Below are 19,858 nucleotides of genomic sequence, written 5' to 3'. Positions count from 1 at the left end.
CAAGTAGTTTCTCCCTGTTTTCACGGGGTCAAAGACTGCACGAGGACTCTCACTGGACAAAAGATCCTGTTTGGCAACTGTTTCTGCAATATGTAAAACACTTACAAATGAATCAACACCCTTTTTTAAATAAAGTAAAGCAATGGAAGGACCTTCAGGACCTCCAAGCTCACCATGTTTAATAATTACCTTCACTGGATATTCATTCTGCTGATTCGAGTGTTTTGAGGAGAATCTTAGCAGGAAAGGTCAAACAGTACTTGTAATGCAGCGGTGGGTGATCACACATCCACTGTCACTTACATCTCTAGAGTGGAGCAGCTGCAGATTACAGTGCTGTTAAATGCAATTCATTACACATTATCATTTTACCACAGTGCTGCAGTTATTGACTGTACTACAGTGTGCATCCCGATAAACTACATGCTTTGCAAATGCAAGGCGGTGTAGGTGTGTATGAATTATTTGTTACTGCTTGAGTAAACATTTGAAAGATATGAAAGAAGTAGAATGATGTATACACTGTACATTTGGATATTATTGATTAATTGTTGGGTGGAGAGAACCCAGATTTGGTACTGTGTAAGTCTTACTGTTTAAAATGTATATTTAATTTAATGAAGCCTAAGCTCCACTAAATTGGTGCATTAAATAATAACAGAAAGAAGAGCCCTGAAACACTAACACATATTTACTGTAATACAAAGAATGCAAAAATATTCTGCTGAATATATAATATAACCTATTTTGCACAATATGGTCTAAAATATGTATAACCACTCCTTTATATGTAACTCTATTGCTATGTAGTAAGAGGAAGGACACATTGTTTACATATTTGAAAAAAGTGCAAATAGTACTACTTTTATTTACTAGTACCATGAATTGCCTACCTATTTAACAGAATAAGTGAGTCAGCAGAGTTGTACCTGCATGATTAAGATGTAAGGCATGTAAACTGTATCTTGTAGTTTAATCCATTGATGACTGCTGTTAATATATGAGACAAAGATAAGAAAAACACACCCCTACCTTGCAACAGATGAGCAAAATAGCATCAGACTTTATTGATGCGACTTCAGTGGACTTTCTTCTGTCCATCCTAGAATAGATGCTAGGATGATGGGAAAGCTGGCTGGAGGAGGGGACGTGAGTGTTGAAAGTGTTGAACAAAGACTAGACTACGACTAGTAGTGATATTACACTGTGAAAAGGAAACAAAACTAACTGAAAATGTCTAGAACTGTGGGCCATATGGATAGATGGTCATCTTTTGTTTAAAAAGTTGGGCACTAAAACTTCCAACTTGCCCTGCTAGCAAACTGGCTTACAAAACTTTTGATGAGATCTCAGACATAGTAAAGAGGCTTTTAAATCTAACACCTCTGGCGATAGCTGAATGGTTCAGGTTTTACAAAAGGAGTAAGTCAAATATTGAATTCATATTGGAGTATATGGCAGAGCTTTATAGATTAGGAGAGCATTGCCGTGTTGGGGAGTACGCACTAAGGAACAAGCTTGTGTGTGGACTGAGCAATGAGGCCATTCTGAAATGGCTTTTGACAGAATATAGACTAACATTGACTTGCAATTTGGAAATTTCCATATTTATGGAAAACACACATTTTAACACTTCTTAACCAAGGAGCCTTGGTTAAGAAGTGTTAAAATGTTGCACCATCCTGCAGATTACTGGTTTAAGGATAAAAGTTGCAGGATGGGCAATAAAAGAGGGTACATAGAGAAAATATGTAAATTAAAGACAGACAAAGAAAACAAGAATCAAGGACAAGAAGGTACACAAGTAACATGAGAGACTCAAATGAGGATGATTTGTCAGTGACAGAAGTTATATGGCTGACGCCTAATGTTTACAGAGTGCCATGAAAGATGAAACTAGGCAGTGGGTCAGTGCTGTCTTTCACATCCAGGAAAATGTTCCTAAACTCAACCTGAAATATACAAATGTGAGATTGATAACTTACACAGGAGCGAGAATCACAATACTGCAAAAGCTGAAGTTAAAGGTGAAATATGGGCACATATATGTCTCTTTGGCATGAGATAAAGGCCATGCACCAAACAGAATTGAAGGTGTGTCAGAAATACTGTATAGAGATTCAGTGTTGATTGACTGAGCTTGAAGAGAGTGCAAGACCAAGGTTTCACAGGCAAGTCATGTTGTATACGGCTTAAAATCTAAGCTGTTCTTCAGTATTCAGTACACCAAGGAATATTAGCTGTAAAGAACTGATGTGAGTGGGCAATGCTAACAGTATCTTTTAGAAGAAAAGACAACAGGCAAAGAATTTATTTGTCATTGAATCCCATAATACGTATAGACCAATATCCAATCCCACGCAAAGATGACACTTGTGATTCTTTAGCACAGTGAGAGTTTTTTAGAGATTACCTTGCTTGGGCCCTATCTATATCTATAAAGGAAAATATGACAACCATCATACTCACAAGAGTCTATATGAATACAGTAAGTTGATCTTTGGCATCGCCACTGCTCCAGTAATTTGGCAAACTGCCCTAGGCCAGCAGCTGCAAGCTATATCAGTCACTCAGTCATACTGAGAGAGCATAATCATTACTGGTCCAGATGATACCGTGCATTTTGCAAGCATAGTTGCTGTTCTGACGAGATTAGTGGAGCACTAGCTGTCAATCATGGACTCCATAAGAACTCAGCCATCCTGAATGACTGAGTTTAGTTAACTGGATTATCACAAAGGTTCTAGCAACCCCTCAAGCGTGTTATATTCACTGAATGTGGTGCTGCAGTGGTAACCCAAATGGAAGCAGATCAGTGTATGTGCATATTTTGTCTTCTGTGTCAAATTTAATATGTTTGGCTGGTACTGGGTAACTTTTAATTTTTGCCAGTGAATTCATTTATGCATGCTCGAAAAAGGTAAGAGACAATATTTTTTGTTTACTAGTACTATGGTCAGAATACCTTTGTATGTTGGTAAGATAGTAAAGTGGTACCTGCCTGATTTTACTTGAACATTGAACTGACACACATCATTTTTTTCTGTTATTGCAAGGGAAGAAACAGAGAAAAAAAAGCCATCTATACCAAAATCTGTCACGTAAGTTAAGCTGCTGAAATAATCATTTTGTGGGGCATAATTATCACAACATTTCTAGGTTTGTCTGGTTTGCAAACTGCATGTATACAGTAAGCCTTACACTGACCCACTATGCTGGTGGCAATCTCTTTCCCACTATCCTCTAACCATTTTCAAAATTTCCTTTATTACAGAACACAACATGTGTCCTCACAGCCTACACACTGAAAGTGGCAAGTTCTGATCCAGATTTGGATGCAGTACGGCAGGCCTGCTAGGTTCTTTCAAATGGCTATAAGACCTACAAAGACCTGATCTTACACAGCCAGACATTTCTCCACAGAGCTGTGTCATTATGATGAATGCTTGCTTCTCCATGTGCAAATCTTCCAACAAAACGTGCTCTCACCCACTTTTTAGAAGACTCACCCTCACCATCATTTTATAAACGTTGCACAACCAAAAATGCTTGTGATTGGCCTAAGCAAATATAAAAAAACAAAACAAAACGGAGTGTTCTTCCCCCCTATACAGTAGCAGAATAATAATTGCACCCTATGGAAGTGAGTCGTGCTTATAGAATGCATTATTAGAGTTTGAGGACATTGCATGAAACTTTGTATCTGTATATTCCCTACCTTGCCAAGTATTCCCCCGAGCTTCCATTGCTCTGTTGTTTATCCATACAATTGGTAGTCCCTGGTATGAGTGCCAAGGCAGGATTATCCTGGGCAGCACTGCCCACGGCACGTGCCACGAGTTCTAATGAGTCATGGACGTAGTGATCCAGAGAAGGGGATCCCATGACCCCATGGGCCAGTAACCCCATGGGTAACCCTTCTGTTCTCAGCTCAGCCACATTCTGGCTGTCCCCCAAGACCCAGTGAAACTCTGGAAGCGTCATCCGCGTGACCAGCGTCCACAAACGTCGCACCTCACGAATGTCGCACCCAAATGTCACCAATCCTGTTGTGGATGAGTGTTCTCTAAGGGCCTCCAGCTGTCGCAGGAGAGTTTGCTGCTGGTCTGATTTAGAAGAAGTGGATGAAGAAGAAGAAGAAGAAGAAGGAGAGGCAGCAGAGGAAAAATAGGGTAAGGTTGCAATACCTGATGCCACCGCTGAGGTTGATAGTGCAGATGAAGATACTGAAGAGGTTAAGGCAATAGTTGTCAGGTTGACAAGAGTGCCCAGGTGAAAGCGGGTGTTGTTTTTGATGAGGAAAAGGAAGTCGCTAATATTCCATTCCTGGCAGAGCAGAATGCTGATGTCCCACCAGCCATTCATCATCAGCAGGGTGTAGAGCAGCTGGGATTGTGGAGCCTCCACAGTTCGCATCGCCATTTGGAAATGTAGAGGATTCTGTGAAAAGTTGGTAAAAGGGGGACAGGTGTAATGGGAGTTGAATTGGCAAATGGAGTGGAAGATAAAAAAAAAAAGTTGTAAGGGTAAAAGTTGAAGTAACAGAAAAAAAACAGGAAAAATGTGAATTTGAAAAGTGGAGGAGTGCATTTAAAAAGGAACGAGGGGAATAGGTGTGACAGGAGGAGAAGATTTAAGGGATTAAAATAAATGGATGAGAAAATGGCAAAGGCAGTGGAATTAAATAATATGAGATAGAGAGGAGGGACAGTTAAACATAAACGGAAGGAAATAAAAGAGGGAATAAAAATGTTGTGATCGGAGGACAAAGTGTCGATGGGAATCAGTTGGATTTTATACGTGTCAGACAGATAGCAAGAGAGATACAGCATCAGATGATTGGTTTTGGAATTGATGATATTGTGAGAAAAAGGAACATGAGGATAGTGGAGAAATGATGTTGGTGAAAAAGAAAGGAATAGGATGGGCATAAGGAAGTGAAATAAAACAGAAGAACAGAAGAAGAAACAGGAGAAAGAGAAAGGTTCATAAATCCAAATGTAGTTACTTTTCGTCTTCAGTTAACATAGTTTGCTGGGTATAATGGAGGTCAACCTCCACTTACCTGTTTCCGCAAATATAACTAATCACATTTTCTTAATGTGTAGTCACTTGTGTATCAAGAACTAAAACTTTAAGAATTGCAGTTCATTTCAAAAGAGCTTTTCACCTACTCAGCACCACAACATTTAATTTAATTTACACCTCTGTTGAATTAATGTGATTCATAATTTCAGCAGTTGATTAATGACCTAGACAGATCAATGAGTAAATGGTGGCTGATTACCACTAGGACCTCATCTGATACAATAAAATTGTGCAGTCTCATAGTGTTGTTGCTGTGAGGAAAACCTTTCACCAATTTTAGCATCTTTCTAGAAAGACAGTAAAATGAGAAGCATGAAATAGATTTATTCCAAAATGTACGGCCTAACTGGCTTGAAGTTTTAAATCTGCTGTACCACCTGCAGAGGTAAAAACAATATAGCACTTTATGCAAGTAATGCAGCATTGCATGTATTACACCATTGGTGACACATTTTGCATTACTCTTCTTCTAATCGACATTTTTCATTCTAAATAGTACATTTAAGATTCATTTGCTGCCTTTTAGGTCAGAGCTGGTTTAACTGTCTTCATACACTTGACATGTTTGAATTTGGTTCCTTTGTTCTGTTATTCTGTAATCAGCTAACAAATCCTTGCGCGCTACAAACAAAACTGATTTCAAAGCTGATTTTTTGGAACTTTGCCCCTAATAAACAGCCCCCTGTTATTTACATCGACTTGCCACTTTATTATGTACCCCTGTTCAACTGCTTATTAAACACAGATATCTAATCAGCCAGTCATGTGGCAGCAACTCAATGCATTTAGGCCTGTAGACATGGTAAAGTCAACGTGCTGAAGTTCAAAACAAGCATCAGAATAAGGAAAAAATGTGATTTAAGTGACTTTGAATGTGGGATAGTTTTTGGTGCCAGACAGCCTGGTCTGATCGTTTTAGAATCTACTGAAATTTCCCCTCTCAATCATCACTAGGGTTTACAGAGAATGACCCCAAAAAGAGAAACTATTCAATAAGTGGAAGTTCTTAAAATAAAAATGCCATATTTCTGATGAGAATGGCCATGCTCCTTAGAGCTGCAAAAGGAAAGAAACTGTAACTCCAATAACTATGCATTACAACCATGGTATGCTGAATATCACCTCTCGATGCAAACATGTTGCACCTTGAAGATGACAGGCTATATCAGCAGAATACCACACCTGGTACACCTGCTGTCAGCTAAGAACAGGAAGCTGAGGCTAAGATTAACACAGGCTCGCTGGTCTGATGAGTTTCAAAAACTGGTGTAAACAACAGGAAAAACATGGATCCATCCTGCCTTCTACCAACACTTAGTGGTAGTTATGGTGTAATGGAGTGGAGAATATTTTCTTGGCACAACAATGATCCAGTTTGAGCAAAGCACCTTTGGGATGTGGTGGAACAGGAGATTCACATCATAGATTTAATGCCCACAAATGTGCAGCACCTGTGTGATACCATCATACCAATTTTGACCAAAACCTGAGAGGAATTTTTTAGATATGAAAAATTAAGGTACTTCCAAAGACAGAAAGGCTCGGACTTAGCACTAGAATGGTGTATCCAATGAAGTGTCCAGTGAGTTTCAGTTGCCACTATTCCAGTACATTAAAACCATGATTGCTCTTTAAAAAATTTCAAACTTTATGAGTTCACGTTAGTTTGTGACCACCTATGAAACAGCAATGTCGGTCTTTATATTGAATCCAGTCTTCACTGCCCATCTCTTTGATTTGAGATATCATGCCAAATCAAGTGAAATGCCTACAACTCTTGAACTTTAAGTTTTATCAGTAGTCTGGTTAGTCTTTACACCCGTGCCAAATTTAAGGTTTGCCAAAGTACAATAACAAATATTGCTTGATGCAAATTTCTGCTACTCGAATTCACTAAAGGCTAAAGAACACAGTCCCATTCTTAACAGTTAACTCTTTAATGCTGTAATACATGCACTTTCCAATCCAATCCAACCCACTTTTAACACAGCACCACCTTGAGGTCGCTTACAGGACTACTATTATGTAAAACTTCCGTCTGTGCTTTTAGCTGACTCCTGAAAGCAAGTCGCAGCTTACAGCAGTAACACGGCAATTTCACCAGAAACTGCAAATTTCCAGTTTATATTTCTCATTCTAGTTTCAGTTTTATTTAATTTTATGTTCATGAAAGGATATAAAAGTCTTTTTTATTCTTACGCTGATGTATTCAAATTATGAATGAAAGATCATGTTGGTTTTAATAGCAGTTGAAATATTTTCTTCAAGAGTCTCAGAATAGATTGGAGTTAAAATAGAAACACGATAAAAGGAGAGTCAATACTGAACTCAGCAGGTGTCCAAAGACATTACTGCCAGAGAATAAATAATCAAATTCACTATTAAGGTGAATAATTTATGTTGGGTTTCAAGTTGTTCTACACTGGTTGGTTCAAAAAGACATACCTTGTTAACAAAACACTCAGCTCCATAGTGTTGAGCTATAGTCTGAAACTTTTTCATCGGCATAGTTATTTCCTGTTTGGTGGTAATGAATTTGCTAATTTGTTTGCAATAATCAGTTAAATGCAGACTACACATATAATGCACTCCACCCACAGGATTATAGTGAGGCGCAAGATCAGAGCAGATACATTTGAAAGGTGACACTCTCATCCCTGCAATACTGGAAAAAACATTAAATAGGTCAGAGGACTGCATGAGCTGCCAGATCTGCGTCAGTATACCTCGGCATACTGTATCCAGTATACAATATGCCACTTAATCAGTCGCACACTTGTTTGCTTGCCTGAATCCACAACTCCAAACACAGAATTAAACATATTTAAGGGGCCTGAGCGACTCACTTTAATTGACTTTACAACTTTTACACAAGCTTTGCACAAAAAAGTTCATTAGATTAATCTGTTGTTTAATTTGATTTATCCCGTTAATCACTCTGTCTAATAGACATGCAAATAAGATATTTATTAATCAGCTTATTGCATATACATGGATAGATTATTGCTGGAACAAAAGCACCTACAAAAGCAATTGCAAATGTTTTATTTCAGATTTAAAAGTCCTCTATCAGGGAGGAAAATGGTAATGCAGTCCACAGGGCATCAGAGTCTCACCTGCTCTCATTCTCCAGGAGGATTGGATGGATTATTTTCAACTGCGGCACTTCTGCACTGTGATCTCCATAAATCTGTAACCCTCTCTTTGTTCTTCATGTAAATAAACAGGAAAAAAATTTGTACAGCGTGTGGCTCCTTGCTCTCCTACATAAATACAGAGATCTGCTGCTTTCAGTGTGCTGTGAAATCCCGGCTCTGTTGTCACTGTGCTCTCTTTTTTTAATCCCTCCTTGCTTCAAAAAATGATTTTCCCCTGTGATTTCCACATCTAAAACATATTAGCTGCGACTTGTTGTGCTAAGAAACTTGCAGAGGTTGCTCTATGGTAAAAAAGTGCATGGACTGACAGACTCATGAGCCAGTGGACAAATCCAGTAAAATGGTAATGACTTAGTTATTGTTCTTAATACAATTAATCATCTAATCAAAGAAAAATCAATAACCATCTACCATTTGTTATTGTAATACAGTCGTTAGTTAACCAATTTAGTTAAACTAATGCATTGCAGAACAACTGAATTGTTATGGAAGACCTATTACGCTCAGTACCAGTTTCATATTTGTTATTTTTGTACTCCACTAGAAAAGCTGTGGAGGATCCACAGTTCAAAATAATCCTTATCTATCTGCACCCTCAGTTCATCCTCTGTCTCCTTTCAAGGCCAGCCTCCCCTTGAAGCCAAGTCTCTTCTGATTGGATGACCCTCGCAAACAGGTTTGAACACTACGTGGGAGATACTGCACTGATCACAGCTAGAGCTGTGTGGCTGAGATGATCGCGTTAATGATATCCACTCTCTTGACATCATAATGGAAACTAGGGATTAAGAGCAGTCTAAAACTCAAACCTTTGGCTCCAAAGGCATTCTCGCACATATATTAAACTTAGTATTTAACATGGGTCTATTATACTTTTTTATACCACATATACTGTTACAATGCTGGATGTTTTAAAGATTGCAAATCGACTGCTCAATCTGAATGACCAGTTGTATGACACTATGTGGAAAGGCTGCTCAGTACAGACAGAATTTATTGCATGTTTTCTGTAGGTCTGATTACATTGGAGCAGTATACCTAATAAGGCATTTATATGGTATATATTGCACATACATCATGATAATGATGCATACCCTATGATAGCAAAGTTGATTTTTCGCATACAGTTAGTGCTGACACATAACTGGAATAAGTAGCAATGGATATTTGCATATATCCTATAAGTTGTCAGTGACGATGCTCTGTCTTTCTGTATATATGTGTGTATGTAGCTATCTTTCCACAGTCTCTAGGTCAGGATGGGATATATTTCCACTTTAAAACTACGTCCCCCTATCAGAGATGACTGGTCTTTCCCAGAGAGCTCCTCAGTTCTTTGGCTTTTATATGCTAAATTCCGTTCCCTTTCCTGCTATCAAAACCACTCACCACAACTCCCAGCCCAGTTCCTTTACTCTGAGGTCACTTTATCCTTTGCTCCATAATCTCCATATTCTCATGCAGCTTCATCATTCTGACACTTACATAACATACTGTGGGCAGATCACGTTATCAAAAGGGTTTTTCTTTTTTGATGATTCATTGTATTACACAAATGTTCAGCTGTGAACCTTGTCTTTAAACTTTGACTTTAAACTTTGCCAGGATAAAAAAAAAAACTCAAGGTCAAACAAAGTGAGGAAATAAACACTAATGAGATCATCTCAAGACATCCAAAAAGTTTTTGCACTTTTCACACACACAAAAAAATGTTTTGGAGAAATTGCTGTCAGCCTGCAGTTGGGATTTGCCAGTGAAACTAGATTGAGTCAGAAGGGAGTTAAGCCATTTCTCTAAAAGTCTCACACAAGCACTGCACACACTATTTCCTAGTCAGTTTTTTTTTTTGCACATGTTCATCCTTCCATTCAACAGTCTTCCCATCTACTCCTCCATCAATCAATCATCCTTAACTTTTGGTTTGTCAGCTGTATCCATTACTGTTATTTCACTTCTAGGAATCAGTTTTGACTTTAAACACCTGCTGACTCCTTACAGAGAAACCCTTCCTTGTGCACAGAGCAGGAAATTAGATATTATCCTAGAAACACACACACATTCTTACTCACACACATACACCAACACATAAACAGACACAAACTGACAAAGCCACACACACACAAGTTACTATACCCTAGTAGGTGGCAAGTATCCCAGAACCCTTCAGTCCAGCTAATGGGTTTGGATGTGTGCATGAAAAAAACACATTCTTTGGCCCTCCTTTGGATGTTTGTGTGTAGAATATTAAAAATACAGAAACACACGCAGATTGTTGGCTTTCACTCACTGATGTGCAATATCTCTTCTTCGTAGCATCACCCAATTAAAGAGGTTTACAGTGTATTACACCAAATCATTTTTGGGAATGTGCGTGTGCCTATTCCTTCTTGTGCTCGATAGCACAAATAAATATGGGGGCAAACTCACAACAGGTGTTTTCTCCACAGAATTATTACTGATGCCCCTCCACGCTAATGAATATAGTGTTTACATTACTAACTAGTTTCCCCTTTGCTCTCATTTTAGCTGCAAACTCCACCAGCAAGCTTCGCACTGGTGTGTTGTGCAAAAGATGATTTTTCAACCATCTCTAAATTAAGAACTGCTGCTGCTTTTGCCTTAACTGTTAAAAATTGACATAAATCAGAAAAAAACCCATATCATTTTATACTGGTTTCAGGGTATTGTTTTATTTTCCAAAAGCCCTGACAAGAATCTATATTGTACATATATATATATATATATATATATATATATATATATATATATATATATATATATATATATATATATATATATGTAAGTCTGAGTAAATAAAGAGATACAATTACAAAATAATCTATGTTTGTGCCAAAAGAAATGTTTACTTGTACTGAAGGATTAAAGTGCCTTATTATTTATAATAATAATAAGGAGTGTATATTGGTATATGGAAAAAAAAAAATCAGAACATCACTGCAAACTTTAGTATATATAGTGATGTAATGGTTTCCTGCCAAGTCTGGACTCCATATGGTATACACAAGGAACTGCACTCAAGGTATTTCCAGTGGTATCATGTAAAAAAAAAAAATGAAGGAAAGTTTTAGCCTCATTGTAAAACCACCAAAATACACTCAAAATCTCCTCCATGGTTTATTATGTGGATTCACCTCTTGAACTGGTCCAATGAGAGAAGTGTTATGCAGCTTAAAACGGTTCTGCATGAATGAGTTTTTCTTGTATGCTACAGTTTTCTGACACTAATTTCATTATTAGATATGGGCCTGCTAAATATTAGTAGTTGGGTGGCTAAAGGGGCAACCTTTTACTTCTTTGTTAAAAGGAAAGGTGTTAGGTCATAAAAGTACATGCCAACACAGTGATTTAACTAAAGAGTGTTGTCTGCCTTCATCTCCGTTGTCCAGCAAATGAGATCTCAAAATATAGCACCACACTGACTTATGACTAAGAGTTTTGACTGCACTATACTGCCGTAACCTCCTTCACCACAGTGCTGAACGTCTGTTTATGTAGATTCAGAATATCAACAAAGTATTTGTTTATGTATCTATACCGCAGGGCATGTGCTGCTAGGTGCACACTGTTGTTGACTGCACACTGTCAATCAAAACACTTTTAAACATTTTATTCTGCAAAAGAGAAGCACTGTTCCTTTTTCTGCTGAAACACCCTCTAAATTCAGTAGATTTCAGCACCATGGACAGAGGGGCTTTTCCCCATGCACCTTTTGTCTCTGACTATTTAATGTAACTTTTTTTCAGAGTTTCAGAGTTATGAAAGCCAGCTTGTGCCATTTCTTCACCTTAAATTGTGCCATTTAAGGTTGATTGACTGGGTAAACGCTGAACAAGAACAGGAAGATCTGTGCTCTTATTGAAAGGACATCAACAATCAGCCACTGAAGGAGGCGTTTCTAGCTCCTGTCCCTAGCTTAAATGATGGCCACTGATGGCTCGCGGTGCACTGTAGTCTGTATCCACACGTATTTAAATTAGTTAAATAAATTACATGCATTCGGTGCATGGTGTACACGCACTTTAAAGAGGTTGTCAGACTGCGATGTAAAGTTTCTTGCGTTGTATTACTATAACACGTCACACCAGTGCAGACACAGCCCATTGCAGTTGTATGCCGAAGTGAAGCAATCAACAGTTAACAGTTCAAATTTAGCAAGGAAATAACTTTTTACCTTACTGTGGCGCGAGAACTCCCTCTGCACAACGCTGACTACAGGTACCTGAAGCGCGAGTGAGACGAATTCCAACTTGACGAACTCGTCCCTGTTCCGTGGAAAGGCGATCATGGCAGAAACCCCCTGCACAACCACAGTGTGACATACACTCTCCACGAAGGACAGCGGGTCCTCGTTTTCGGGGTTGCCCGTAGAGGAAAAGGAGAACGCGGGCAGTTCTCCGAGTGTGGATCCAACAGCCATGACGATCTCCAAGGATAAATTGTAGGGTAGCAACCCAGCCCGGTTCAGAGCCTCGACGGCGAGCAGAACCGAGTCTCGGGGTGCGAACACGCGATTTTCCGTCGAGGTGTTCTCCTCCCGTTGGCGTGCCTGGCTTTTACTCCTGTTTGCGCCCCGCTGACTGTTAACGGACGCTCTAGTCCTAAGGCTTCCATACCCAGGCGCACTGGCACTTGTTTTAAACGGTCTTTCCAACTCCAACTGCTGCTCTTCTGTCAACTCTCTTTCGTTGTCCCAGTCCTCAGAGCCGCTGACAGCCCTAGCAGAGAGCAAGCGAGGCTGAACGTGCAGAGCCCCTATCCGAACCGTGTGGCCGATTCGTTTGAGCACTTGGCACGGTTGCGGGTGCGAGTGAGCGCAAATAGGGAGAAAGATGAGAGCGCACAACACTAAACATATTAGTGGCAAGACCCTGGTGCCTGGTCGCGCTGCCGGGCCACTCATCATCACCATCCCCACCGACTTCATCATCCCCGCTCCACAGCTCCACCGGATGCCCGGTCCAACCACACAGCGGCTGAACACCGGGACCGCTCCGTTGGTCTGCGTCTTGGCCCCCTGCCTGTGGCCCTGGTGTGCCGCACAGACCAGCTGTAGCCCCCGCAACAGGACCGGTTCCAGCTCGTGGTAAAGTTGTGCGTTTTCTCTCGGACACAGACAACAGGCTGCTGAGGCGCGAGATTAGGCACGAGCCGCGCACAAGCAAAAAATGATCCCCAAAAGTGCTGTTTTTCATCTCAAAAGATTTTCATCATTCAAGCCTCGGATTACTAAACATGTCGTGGAAACAAACGGCAACATTTCCACATATTCCACAGGCAGAAAAGAAAATGCAGCAGAGTGTGTTGGCAAGCCCTGCCTAGGTCGAAAAAGGTTAATGCGCATCAAACACATTCCAAAGCAGTGAAATCCACCTCTGGAAAAGTCTGATAGCTTAATGGCCTCAAAGGAAAATCATCCCATTATCATCCACAAGGCAGGGGCCAAGGCAGCTGTTTTTTTTTTTAAACGTTTCCCCCTTCTTAAAAAAACACCCAGAAAAACAAAAAACACCCAAGTAGAAGCTTTCCAGAGCGCACGCGCTGCTTGGCTCGAGTCAGCCTCTGTGCTGGTGAGACCACTGGCACCAGAGCGTGGTCTTTCTGCGCACATTCCAAGGAGATTTAACCCCATGTTTACTTTACAACCCAGCCACCCCTCACTTTTCACAGTGTCAGTGCGAAAGAAATGCGGAAATGGTCATGGGCATGGTACTTGTGTCATTTATTCATAATCCCGACATGTCAAAAAAAAAAAAGAAAGAAAAAAAATAAATACAGCACATTGATTATGTGTCACGTGGGAAGATTTGTGAGATTTTACTGGAGACAAAACCAGACAGCTACCTGTTTTATGTATGAGGACACCCGATCATACATTGTTTAACGGATGTGTTTCTTTGGTAACTCACATGTCAGAGGTCACCGGGGACCCAATCAGCAGGCCGAGTTTAAACAGGATCCAGATTAACGATTGGTTAATGGTCTGATGGTCTGATCTAGATTAATGATTGGCTAATGATCACTTTTGAAATAGGAGGCACGCCCACTGAGATAGTGGAAGATAGATGACCCTGATCGATCCAATATGGGCTGACCTTACAGGAAAGAACTGAAACAGGGAGAGAGTCGGGGAAGAGAAATTTTGACAGGAGAGGAGCGGGAGGTGGTGACTAATGGTAGGTAGGAGGAGAGAGAAGCAGAGGTTATGGTGAGGGGGAAAAAAAGCTTAGGAGGGAATCGTGGATAAGAGATGAAAAGTAAGGAGAGGAGAATGGTAAGTGGGGAAGAAGAGCAGAGGAGTGAGAGAGGAGGAGAACAGGTAAATGAAAATAGAATGTGAGGTGATATAAGATGGTGCTTCAGCTGCTGCCTCTTTAAAGAATCAAGGCTATTGAAGAAGATGAAAAAACAGATGGAGGGAAAACAGAAAGAAAATTACATCAAGAGACATATTCAAGGTGAGAATTAAGCCTGTCTTGCACTGTGCTTGCACTGTGTGTTGAAGTGGGATACCAGGCCACCATATGGTGCATAGCTCTTTTCAAAAGGGCTTCACAGTTTTCATTCTTATTCCAGGTCTTGATGAAAAAATAGTTCAATCACATAAATATTGAAGATTACCTCCACATGCCATTTAAATTTGGCTTAGTGGTGGAAATTCCCACTTTTATATAAATACTGAAAATATGTTTTCAGCACTTTCATATTGTAGCCTGGTATCCTCACCTGACTCGAGGAAATCCCTCATTTTTAGAGACAGTATGATCATTCTGTTTGGAAGGAATATTTCCAAAATATTAAACAACTGCCACACATCAAAAGACTATTGTGTGGTCAGGGTTGGCTTGGTCATATGCAAACAACAACACACTTTTCTTTATTAGTCTCCAGAGGCCCACACTTTCACAGTGAACTATTACTTTTAATTCTATTTTTTAAAATCTCATACTTTTATTAATCCAATCTGTTAGAGAGATAATAGGAAATGTGGTCAAGTCACAGACAGGATAGAAATGACAACTTTTATTTAAAATAACCATTTTGTAGCCCAAACTTTGCTTTCATCCAAGAATGGTCCATTTGCGGTATCCACTGCCTTTTATACATTTACACCGTAGCTGTCAATTTGATGAGATAATGTGGATGCATGCTTCCTGAAGACCCTCCCACAGTGTTAATTGTTTTAATGGGCACTTATATACCCTTTAATCAAACTGTTCCCACAACAACTTAAATACCCTGAGGTCTGATTTCTGTGCCACTATACACAGGAAACCAGATGACAAATTCTTGGCTAAATAAGTCTTGCATAGTTTCGAGCTGTACTTTAGATCATTGTTATAGGAGGAAATTTGCTTCAGTAATGCAACAGCCACAGGGTGTGGATTCACATTTTGAAATGGAATAGTAGCTTTCCTCAAGATCATGCTTCATTATAATGCTTTTCTGTATTATGCTGTTTTTGTGTGATTAAGATATTTTCCTTCAACTGTATTTTTAACATGTTTGTAAAGCACTGTGTAATAGATTACTGTTTTGAAAAGCGCTATATAAGAAAAATTACTTACTTTACTACTGCCTACTGAAGATCAAAAATGAAAGTGTTACATTACAATATATGTTGCACTCAATTAGTCATATTGATCATGACTTTTATTATTATACTATCATTTATATTAAAGTTACCTGACACCAGACCAAAATGTAACCTAAAACACGTGAAAAGGTAAAATTGCTTCCAATTCACTGTTTTGACTTCGCTCTTTTGTTCCACTTTGGATTTCTTTATCTTACATCCGATTTCTGTCTTTTTATTTGTACCTGCCAGCCACCTTTCTGTCTTTCTGCTTGCAAACACATCTGATTTCATATGCCTCTCCTCTCGTCTAGTTGGTACACCTTAAAGCCTGCCCTCTCTTTTGTCCCTGTCTGAATATCCGTCTGACCCCCTGCCTGGTTGAATATTCATCCATGTTCCTCTGTCCGCTTTGCTTGTCTGCTTTTGTGACCATTTCCTTCACCTGTCCTGCTGTTCTGCCCACCTGTCTGTCTTCTTTCTTTGTCAGCATCACTGCGCAACCGTTGGCCTGTCTATCGCTCTGCCAACCTGTCCATCTGCCTTCCTATGACAATCAGCCAAAGCAGTGCTGAAAACTTCACTGACCCCTTCACCTGCCAGCCAAATTCACCTATGGTTTATTTCTCTCTCACACACAAACAGACACTGATTACACCTCACATGGGAAGATTTGTGAGATTTTATTGGACACAAAACCTGACAGCAACCTGTTTTTTGTCTAAGGACACACACACAGCTTGCACCAGCCTCGATGCACACAGGCAAAATCCTTTCATTTATACATGTTCATTGATTTACAAGAACAATGACATCTGCATTCTCACTTTTACAAAGTAAAGAAATGACATTTAAAGAACGGAATAGCTTACAATCAAAACCATTTAGGTTTCAATGCATTCTCATCCCAGGGTGCCTATTATTGCCATTTTCAGTAGCTGCTGGCATCACAGCAGTTCCTAAATCACATTATTGTCTGCTTTAGCGCCCTGCCTTAATGTCTATCTTATGGTCAGATGTCTTAAAGTTACTGAAGGGAAAAATATACAAAAAAGTAATTTTTAAGGTGTTAGAATACTCTGTTACAAGGATGTCTGACATAGTTTATTTATTTTTTGGGGGAAAACTGGACTTCGTTACTGATACATCAAAATCTGTGTTCAAGTGAAGTGTTTTTAGCATTGTCTGTAAGGGGGCATAAAATAATAATTTGCCTTTGAGTTTAACACACAAATAGCTGCTTTACCTGGGTACAGAAGCCGGGATTCAGTTGAGACAGGATGAGCAAGTGCCTCTTTTTAATTATTTAATCCCCTCATCAGTCTGCTGTCGCAGCTCAAAACTTGCCATAACCTTTAAACTGACTTCTTGTGTATATCAAATACTCCCACTGTTCATAGGAATTAATTTTTGTCTGTCTTATTGTCTTGTTGCACACACATGCACGTATGAACACAGTCAAACAAAGCATTTGGAGTTACAAAGCTAAACTTCTGGTGTTTGCTAAATTATTCATGATATGTAGACATGCATGTATGGTACATTAACCCAGACTGTAAATATTCAGACTATTTTTCCACAGGTATCCAGTTTTTTGGGGGGGTTGTTCTCAAATATACTCAAACATCAAATTTAGGTTCATCTTTCCAAACCACATTTTTTAAATATGTTTCTGTCTGTTTTCTTTGGCTCATCTTTATTGTTTCATTAAGTTTAAAAAATATATATATGTTATTTTCTTCCTTGGTTAGTCTCAGATATGGCATTTTATCTGAAACATTGCTCTCCACCGTTGATGTAGGGACTGGTGTTTATTATTTTACTCACTTTCACCATATTTTTAATAAAGTCCCCTGGTCTATATAGGCCAGGGGTACCAAACATAAGTCCTGGGGACTATGATCTCTGCTGCAAAGACTTCAGTTTGGAAATAATATTTGTAATATTAATATAATATTAACAATATTTGGAAGAATATTAGAAGAAGAGCTGAAGAACTGCACATATTTTGAACTTTTAACTGTATTTTCACAAGTTTTACAGCTTTTCTATTCATAAAGACCTCCCCCATTGCCATTCACACTACACCAAAGTAGACAAGTAAACGATTAAATGTATCTATTGTAGAATTTTTTATTTTATTTCTTTATAGTGGGTCCACAGTAAACCAAATGTAAATTAACTGAAAACTTTATGCTTTACTGTATAAATACAGGACAGGTACCTTTTTCTGTAATTTTATACATTTATTATATCGAAAAACTGATACGTACTGTTGAAATTGCAATTCTTTTTCTTATATTAAAACATCTTAAGGATTCATTATTTAGTTAAATATCATTCACACTTCAGATCAAACTGGGTTGTATGTGGCCCACAATGTAAAATGAGTTTGACATCCCTGCTTTCATGTTGCCCGGACATTTAACATAAAGAAAAAAAAGCGTGGGCTTCACGCTGTAAGGACACACCTTAGAACAACAATGCTCAGGTCTTTAACCAACAGACATAACCATGTCTTTGCATTTTCCCTTTTGATGTTCTTTTAGACCTCAACTGCACAGGCCTTTAGGCCATTCTTTATTGTGGGATCTCTCTGCCTCTGTCCTGCATGGTTGGTGTTCAGACTGTGGGAATGCATGTTGCACAGAGACTAAGGTGACAGATTCTAATCGTCAACAGTGGTTGCCACTTGGGTCATTGTCCTGCTGAATGATAAAATGCCAGTGAGTTTGGAAGCACTTGTGGTATCTGTAGATAGTGTGCCAGTTTTACTGGCAGATGGTACACCTCCAAGCAATAAATGCTTGATTTTCCATCAATCCACAAGATTAGTTTTTTCTAGCTCATCTCTGTGTGCCTATTTAAAAATGTAACTGTTTTTTTTGTTGTTTTTGTTAGTCTCTCATACACCTGCGATGGTTTCTGAGAGCTTCACTTCAGTTGTATGAACACTCAGTATTTAGCAGCCAAGTCTGTTCTTTCAGTATTGATGTAAAAATAAATTAAAGTTGAGACTTGGCACTTTAATGTTGTATTCAAGATTTCATTTAAAATTCAATATACTGATGGACGGAGCCTAACAACAAAATTTTTGCAATTTTTCAAATACTTATGATCTTGATATTAACTTTTTATTCAGTTTTTGCATCTTTAACCCTTCACTAGTGACCACCATGCGCAGAATAAAAAGAACAAATAAATAATCATGTAATTAATCAGTTCTTCACAGCATGACTTACATTTTGAAGCACTTCCCTGCCAAGGTCAAGCATTCACATATGAAAAATAACTCTACTTAAAGCCATATTATACTTCACTGTTATACATTTTAAAGCAACTCGCGTTAGGTATTCAAACAGCAGCACCTCCAATGAATTGCATTTTTTCCCTTCTTTCACTCACAGGAACTCAAACTCAATGACACAGTTTCAGATGGGTTTTATAAAGTCTTGATACTGCATAGTACCAAAGCTTTTTAATGCCACCTCATCATTTTCCACATTTTTTTCATTTTTATTTCATTCATATCTTGTTTTTCTAACTTCTTTGCGTGTAACTATGCAACTATACCTGGTAAATAAACTACTTTTTATTAAAAAAGACTAATTTTGAGGTGAGTATTGTAAAATAATGGGATGATGGAGTGAGTCATCTCTGGACTTTATATTTCTTTGTGTATTGTAACAATACAGAGATAATGTGAAGGAGCAAATAATGTGTGTTCAATGCTGAATCACATCTAGCAGGGGAAAAAGATCAAACATCTTTCCATACTGTTATTTTTGGCCATTGTCATGTTGTACTGTATTTGACATGTTTAGAATGTTGTTGTCAGTTGTAGCATTTAGAGCGTACCATCGTACTTTCTTTTTATGTCTCATGTTAATATGATACACCAGCAGAGGACTCTGGCGTGGGGTGTTTAGAGGTGTTGAGGAACGTGAATATATCAGTACCTCATTCAAGTCATCTCCCACACGAGCTGAGTACAGTTTGTCTCTGTGCATGTTTCATT

The 19,858-nt window shown here is 38.9% G+C and overlaps 1 protein-coding gene across 1 annotated transcript in view; it reads right to left on the bottom strand.

The window, feature by feature from the left end:
- grin3a (glutamate receptor, ionotropic, N-methyl-D-aspartate 3A) overlaps nt 1-19,858 on the bottom strand; it is a 70,558-nt gene that overhangs the window by 40,443 nt on the left and 10,257 nt on the right. Inside the window, exons 2-3 of the mRNA XM_039614750.1 lie at nt 12,439-13,369; nt 3,719-4,440 (exon numbers count right to left, since the gene is read on the bottom strand). Coding sequence (XP_039470684.1) covers nt 3,719-4,440; nt 12,439-13,369 — 1,653 coding nt within the window. The remainder of the gene's footprint in view (nt 1-3,718; nt 4,441-12,438; nt 13,370-19,858) is intronic.

This window comes from Oreochromis aureus, linkage group 7 (assembly GCF_013358895.1).
Source record: "Oreochromis aureus strain Israel breed Guangdong linkage group 7, ZZ_aureus, whole genome shotgun sequence".
NCBI lineage: Eukaryota > Metazoa > Chordata > Actinopteri > Cichliformes > Cichlidae > Oreochromis > Oreochromis aureus.
Note: the sequence above shows the minus strand (reverse complement) of the source record. Positions and strands in the feature narration are given on the sequence as shown.